The following is a 7574-nucleotide window of genomic DNA, read 5'->3' on the forward strand; positions in this document are numbered from 1 at the left end:
TGCTCTCTCCCCTTTCTCCTCTCCTATAGAGTCCAATGTCGGGCATTTACTTCAAGATTTATGTAAGTTTTAATATATATAGCGTGAGGCGTAAGCCTCATGCCAGTGAGGCGAGGCGGGCCTCAACAAAGTTGTGGCGCAAGCCTCATAAAAAAACTTAAGGCGTAAGCATCGAGGTTTTTTTTACTGGAATTGTGCAAAGGCGGGCCTCAAGGCGAGCCTCATATTGCGCAATTTTAAACCATGAAATCCACAGCACAAAATCTCATTTATAAAATAAGTGCATGAAACCATAAGAAATCATGCAAAATAATATACCTTTTCCTGATGCTCCTTGACTTTCTGACGCAATTTAGTTATACCCATATTGACTCTTAGTTGCTTCTCCTGAAAACCATAGGTTTAATAAATAAGCAGTTTAAAATTTTAAGAACATCAACGAAAAAAGAATACATAGAGAGCAGAAAGTTCTGATAAATTTCTCTTGATTTAATGGCATAAGATGAGCTCTTCAATGTTTTCATACCTTCACATAACTCACACCAAGATCCTTCCTCGTATATCCACGTGCCAAATTGCGCATAACATACTGATTGTAATCTTTGAGAATCCTCATGATAACATCAGATGTGGATATTCCATCAGTGCGCTTTGTTTCTTTGAATTTTCCAATGGCTTTAACCTAAACCATGAAAGAATTTTAAGGAACCTATTGGATTAGTTGATGTCAATTTGATCAGCCCAATTGTACAAATGCAGAAGATGTACTGACAAATTCATAAACATCGTTGCCAGCTCCGCTTGCATCGGCATACCTGCAAAACTCATAAATGTTAATTGAGCTAAAAAACTTGTTTATGACATTCACATCATCACATGGTAGTAGTGCAAACAATATATGCAGTATAAATTCGCAAGTTGAGCTTTGTTTTTTTATGCAGCTAGATTGCTTAACACGAACATATTTTAACTACGCTTATTTAAAAGCTTAAATTAATTTTAACTACACTTTACATTTAAATAAGATGTGATTTTAATTGTTGGCCTAATTCCAAATACTATGATTTTTTAGTGATTAAACTAGTTTGTGAATGTATTATAAATATTAATAATTTAAATTTATGATAGTAACAAAATAAAAATTATTGAGTTGTAACCATAATATCTAAAATAATTAAAAAAATATAAACGGGTTACTTTCTGTTAACCTCTGTGTAAAACGCAAGAAGGAAAGAAACTAGAAATCCAGCGTACATGCCTTATGATCGGCGGATCCACGAACTCTGCCGCGAATTCGGTATACATGCCCTTCAACTAGTTAGGCTTCGTTTGAGACAATTTTTTTATTGTTTTATAAAACAACTTTTTAGTACAAAAATTTCTAATTCAAAAAAATTTTGTACTAAAAAATTGTTCTAAAAAAGCTGTTCCAAACAAAACCTTTGTCAGATTTTACAAGCCAAAGGCACAATACGTACTAATTTGAGTTTAATTGGTGGCATAATAAAAATGGAAGAATTATAGTAAAAAAATAATTGATTTATGCACTCAAATACACGCCACCATAGCCACCATCAGATGAAGATTTATGTGAGGAATAGTGTTGTAGATGCGACGTTAAAATTTAGTGAACTATTACATGACCTAAACATTTGTTAGTTTGTACAAGTTGGCATTCCAATTTTTTTTATCAGATGTGCAAGAAAATAGAAAATGATACAAAGCAAAATTAAATATAGAATTTAAATCCTTGCTTTTCACACATAAACCAACAAAGCAACAAGATATAACTTCAGTTGATGACATCAATAATTCATGTTTGAATTCTGAGTAGCAAAGACTAAATGATGAATTATGATAAAACTTACGGAAGTGAGTCGTGGGCCACATAATCGATCATATGCTTTTCCATGAACTCTTTTGTGATAACCCATGGAGCATTAGGAATAACCTCATCAACCCATCTATTAAGAAGATTGCAATATTATCAAAGGCGAGTACAATTTGAAAGAATACAAGGTTGTATAATCATATATTTTCTTGTCGGTGATGTTTGAGGATTGATGGCAAATCAAATATTACATTCTAAATGTGAAAAGTAAACACATAAAAATCCAGAATATCAAAAAAACTTGTTCTTGTCACAAATAATCATCCCTTAAAAGCGGAGGTGCGGGGTGCAACGAAAGATTGGGGGAGAGAGAAAGAGATTTAGTCACCTCTCAATTGAAGGGTTATGCATCTTCAAACAGTTTGTTTATGCAAATTAAAAAAAAAATTACAGTTTAGGTGAGGATAAATGTAGAATCCACTGCAACTAATTAGAACTCATTTGGTTGCGTTCAAATAGGAAAAAAATAAAAAAAGACAACAATGATTTTATTTTCATTCATTTTGTGTTTGAAAAAATGAATTCATCATATTTGGGGGGACTTGAAAAAAATTTAAGAGATTAAATCAATGTTGATTCAAATTAAATCAAACCAAAAGATAAAATCTAATAAATTTCCAGTTTTTTTTTGTAAATAAAGTTTCTAATTTGAAGCAACCAAATGAGCCCTTACGTATGTTCAAGATGCATGGTAGCCGAACGGCCTGCAATATACAATTGAGAAAACCAAAAAGTTTAGTTAAGCATTTTAGCCTCGAGCTTCACTGCTAACACCCCAACTGGAAAGCCATTCCATTTATAACAAATAGCAATTTACGAGGAATAGAAGCATGTCATATCGTAATTTACAAAAAAAATAGAAGCATGCAATGAGAATTCAGCAAACATTTCCAAATCACAAATAACTAATAATAACATTCACATACTTTAAATTCAAAAAGTCTATCGTTAGATGCCCTGATTGATATGTTTATTACCAACTATTCAAGCAAACTGGTTGGGCAAGCAACTCTGTGAAGACGAATTGAATTATGCACGAAGCAATTACATAATTCAATTATATTTATCATTTAATTGTCAATAGATCAAGTAAGATGCAGAATTCATATCACCCAACACATTATATTTACTACAACAAAATTATTGACCTAGAAAACTGTTCCCTTTAATCTGTCATAAAAATTATAACATTCAACATATTTACAGCTGAGCCTAAGCAAAAAATAAAAAGACATACTTGCAGTGGCGGAGGGATTCATAACGCTCAGCCTCAGTCATGACGGTCTTCCCCTTGTATCTATGTGTAATTTCATCATTGCAACACCCAACAAGCAAGTATGTGTTGGGAAACCTGAAAAGGAAGAAAAGTGACTCCGGGAGGAGTTGAATTAGGAAATGAATTGAAGCATGACTTCAACATAAGAAACTTGATAATTAACATGGAAACAATCCGTCATTGATCCAACTGTGATTAGAGTTTCAAATTAATTCAACTTCGGCCAATCTTATAACAAAACAATTGTAGAAATTTATATCGCAGCCAGCATAAATTCACAATACAATCACAGGTAGGAGGTTTTTAAAAGATCGAAGAACTTCTATGCACTCAACATATTATAGCTATAGGATGCCAATCTATGCAGATGACCACATACATGCGCAATCATATATAGTTTTCTAACGGAAACGATGTAAAGGGCACAAATTCAATACAAAATATCACCTTTTTTTGTATATTAGATAATCTATTTCATGAGCCGTCATTGAAACAGATACAAGATGGAACCATAGGATCATCAAAATAAGCATTAAATTATTAAACTGATCATGAAATACAATTATGCTCACTTGAAAAAAGCCAGAAATAAAAAACTTCTTTAACATTTCATTTTAACTACTATAAAATAGTATGAAATAATCAATTACTTAATGGGTTGGCTAAATGATCTATCGAATAAATGCAATAAAAGAAATTTGAGGATTCCTAAAGCCAACCCGAAATAATAGTGATATGACTAATGATAACAATAATGAAGATAATAATCATATACAATAAAGGAAAAAAAATGTACTAACAAGATAAGTAAATAGAATTAAAGAGAAATAATTAGAAACAAAAGGGATATAAGGTAGTTCTGTTGAAGGTTGTGCAAAAGTACTTACATAAAATATAATTAATACACAAGCAGCACTTAAGAATGAAAAGATAAAAGGTGATGATTCTAATTTAATGTGAAAATCAAAGCAGTCAGAATTGAGCTTGCTCGGAATATTTCTTGCCCCTTACATTATAGAAAGCACCCCACACGCCAAATGGATCTAAGGTGAAATTACAAAATTACAAGTATGGGCCTATGAATGACTTTTTCAATTTGAAAGTAAAGCAGGTGAAAGAAGATACTCGTGTCACAAGAAGCTTATACAAAAAAAAAAAAGAAGATTGCAATCCAATTAGCACCCCCTTAATTGCAATCCAATTAGCACCCACTTGATTGCAAAGTGAACTCATCCAAATATGATGAAAGTGAAGTGGTTGATCCACTCTCTATAAAACTTAAGGTTTTTGAAAGTGAAGTGGTTGATCCCACGCTATATCCAATTGTAATTAAATCAATATTTTTGTTAGCACTAGAATTTTTTATGTAATACATATGATATTATACTTTTTTTTGTATAAATTTATTTTATAGAAAATATAGACAATAAATACATTGATTACACGTTTTATTAATAATTCATAAAACTATTGTATTTGACCAAGTCGTGTCTACTTTTAGGCTTTTAGCAGCTATATATATCGTGCCATAGCCTTCGTGTTGTGATATGTCAGTATCTAGTATTGATTTAAGTGCTTTATAGTTTTTAATTATTAGATTTTTCTAATTAAGATTGTGGAGAGGATTACATATGATAAAAAAAGATCCGCAAAATTTGTTTTCTAATTGGGTGATACGACATTCAAATGGATATTTAAGATGCAGTTTATAAAATTTGTTTTTATCCGCCGGCATTACCGGCGGATAACGCGCCGTTAACAAGCTGTAGCTTTAGTTACGACGTACATTACGACATTTTTTCCGCCGGCGTTTCCGGAGGATACGTACGTCGTAAATTCCGGCGTAGATAATGCCGGAATAATTAGGTAATAAACGACGTTTTGTTAACACAATTTTCGCCGGTAATGTGTCGGAAAGTGCGCCGGAACGAGTTCCGACGTCTAATATACGTCGGAAGACTTTTTCCGACGCGTGCCAAACCGGCGTATGAAATTCCGATGGAAATGCGCCGGAAATCGAGGATTTCCATCGTATTTTATGTATTACCGGCGGATTTTGTACGCCGGTAATACCGGGTTTTCCTGTAGTATACTCTCTTTAGTTGTGACCAAAATATGTTGCAGTGTTATTGGAGGAAATGTCAACTTAAAGCTACAAGATCAATATTAATTGCAAATTGAAAATTAAATTAGCCAAGAATTCAGTCCATCATGAAAGAAGTAAGCATATCAGCATCTATGATACCATTTCATTCAAGAGCATGTGAAAAGAAAAAAAAGCAATGGCTCTTATTTCTTTATAGCTGAAAAAAGATGACCAAATTGTGAATATCTTCACCAAATGAAATGAAACAAATTCATTTCATAAACTCAAATATATTCTTGGAATAAAGAATGGAAGATAGTGTTTAAATTTTGATTTAATTTAATAATAATTTAATAGTTATAATCATCAATAGTACTTATGAATGCATTAAAAGTAAATCATGCTTGTATAGAATATACAAAAAATTTCATAGACATACTAAGAGTCAATCCTAATTTTCGAATATGATAATTGGATAATTATTTCATAACTCTTCCTTCAGAAATCTTTAAGGAGCTGATATAACCGACTCGATCATTTTAGAATGATAGTTAAGTTATTTAAGCATAAGAAAATCTCTAAATTGTATTTTTATTTCTTGTCCAATTGTGTGTACTGATTCTATTTCTTCTAATTTTTACTGCCCAAACTCTGCTTCTCTTTCAAGCTTCATCAGCGTGGAAGCTGTTTAAGCAACTATAAATGGAATTTCCAGCTAGGCTCCTAACTCTCATTCTTAACAATCAGAAACTGTCAAAACGACAATCAAATTTAGAAATCCAAGATTGAAAATATAGCCATAGAGGTTCCAAATCAATTCTAATTCAGTCTCCACACTGCCTCCGTGCTTCCAAACTAAAAAACCACAAGAACAACAAATTAAGCCTTAAAAAGAAGAGAGCGGAACAACTATAACAAGAGATCTCACAATTTCTTCGCCTGTTCCAGAGACCGGGCATGCCCGAAGTGAAACAGATCATAGATTCCATCAGCGTACACGCGCACAGGCCTGTCTGACCGCGGACCCTCCGCCGGTTTAGAAGATACTCTCGCCGGCGAGGATTCCGACCCGCACTGCCTCCGCTTAGTCATGCGCTCCACCGCCCGATCCCGTAATCCCCACTTTGGCGAAAGAGAGATGTAAGGGCGACGAGCTTCGGCCGGGCGAACCTATTTATACTGTAGATCTGAAAGCCGCACGCTGCTTTCGAGGAGGGAAGGGGGTGGTGGAGAATCTAATTTTTTAAAATGACAAAAAAATTTACGGATTTGCCAGATGAATTAAGTTTATAATTTTGTAAATGTTAGGGGTCGTTGTGAAAGGAGAAGAAATAATGTACGTCTGATCTTCTTGAACGCGACTACCTGCACTCCTGCAGACCTGCATGAAGAAGTTATGGACAGTTAGAGGAGACGGTTCAGTGGGGCCGACCATCACGTGGGTCATGGATGGGAACGTCGAACCGGTGAAGGAATATAATATAGACTGCTATTAAATAAATAAAATTAATTTATTATTAGAATATGAATATAAAGTTATAGTATATTTAAAATTAATAAATAAAAGCACTCCAATACGATTTCTCATAATTAATATAAGTGACTATGAATACTGTTGCGTCCTGAAATATTTGCTGCGGTAGAGAAATATAAAGTTTAACATCTTAACGTTGTACAAAGATCTAGCACACATACAGATAAAAAGAGATTGTACGTCATTTACTAGAGACATCAAGATTTTTATGTGGAAAACTCCTGAAAAGGGGGAAAAAAATCACAGGCCTAGCCCAGTTTGAATAAATCAACTAGTATTGCAGTTGATTACAAATGAGGCCCTTCTTGTGGGGAAGGCCTTAACTTGATGTACATCTTATAGAGTAAATTACATAATGAGAATACAAAGAATCACTGCTGATGTGTTTGTTTGGTCTGAAAGACTAGTCGGTGGGCGACATAAGTCGGAAGGATCGTAGTCAGCGGGCGACGGAGGTCAGAAGGACTGTAGTCGTTGGGCGACGTAAGTCAGAAGGACCGTAGTCGGCTGGCGACGGAGGTCGAAAGGACTGTAGTCGGTGGACGACGTAAGTCAGGAGGACCGTAGTCGACTGGTGATGGAGGTCGGAAGTACTATAGTCGGTGGGCGACGTAAGTCAGAAGGACCGTAGTCGGCTGGCGACGGAGGTCCGAAGGACTGTTGTGTGACGAAGAATGTCAGAAGAATGACGTCAAGTAGAAGTCTAACAATGGAAAGAAATCTCACTTCAGATAGATGTCGAGCGAAAGTCCGACATTGGGTAGAAACTTGGCGACGAGTGAAGGTC

At 34.5% G+C, this 7574-nt stretch overlaps 1 protein-coding gene across 1 annotated transcript in view; it reads right to left on the minus strand.

Moving 5' to 3' along the window:
- Positions 1-6460, minus strand: part of LOC110116260 (choline-phosphate cytidylyltransferase 2) — a 7861-nt gene extending 1401 nt beyond the window's left edge. Inside the window, exons 1-6 of the mRNA XM_020849771.2 lie at positions 6182-6460; positions 3129-3242; positions 1869-1964; positions 773-815; positions 527-682; positions 319-387 (exon numbers count right to left, since the gene is read on the minus strand). Coding sequence (XP_020705430.1) covers positions 319-387; positions 527-682; positions 773-815; positions 1869-1964; positions 3129-3242; positions 6182-6345 — 642 coding nt within the window. The 5' untranslated portion in view covers positions 6346-6460. The remainder of the gene's footprint in view (positions 1-318; positions 388-526; positions 683-772; positions 816-1868; positions 1965-3128; positions 3243-6181) is intronic.
- Positions 6461-7574: the final 1114 nt, after the last annotated feature.

The sequence above is a fragment of the Dendrobium catenatum genome, unplaced genomic scaffold (genome assembly GCF_001605985.2).
Source record: "Dendrobium catenatum unplaced genomic scaffold, ASM160598v2 fragScaff_scaffold_601, whole genome shotgun sequence".
Taxonomy (NCBI): Eukaryota; Viridiplantae; Streptophyta; class Magnoliopsida; order Asparagales; family Orchidaceae; genus Dendrobium; species Dendrobium catenatum.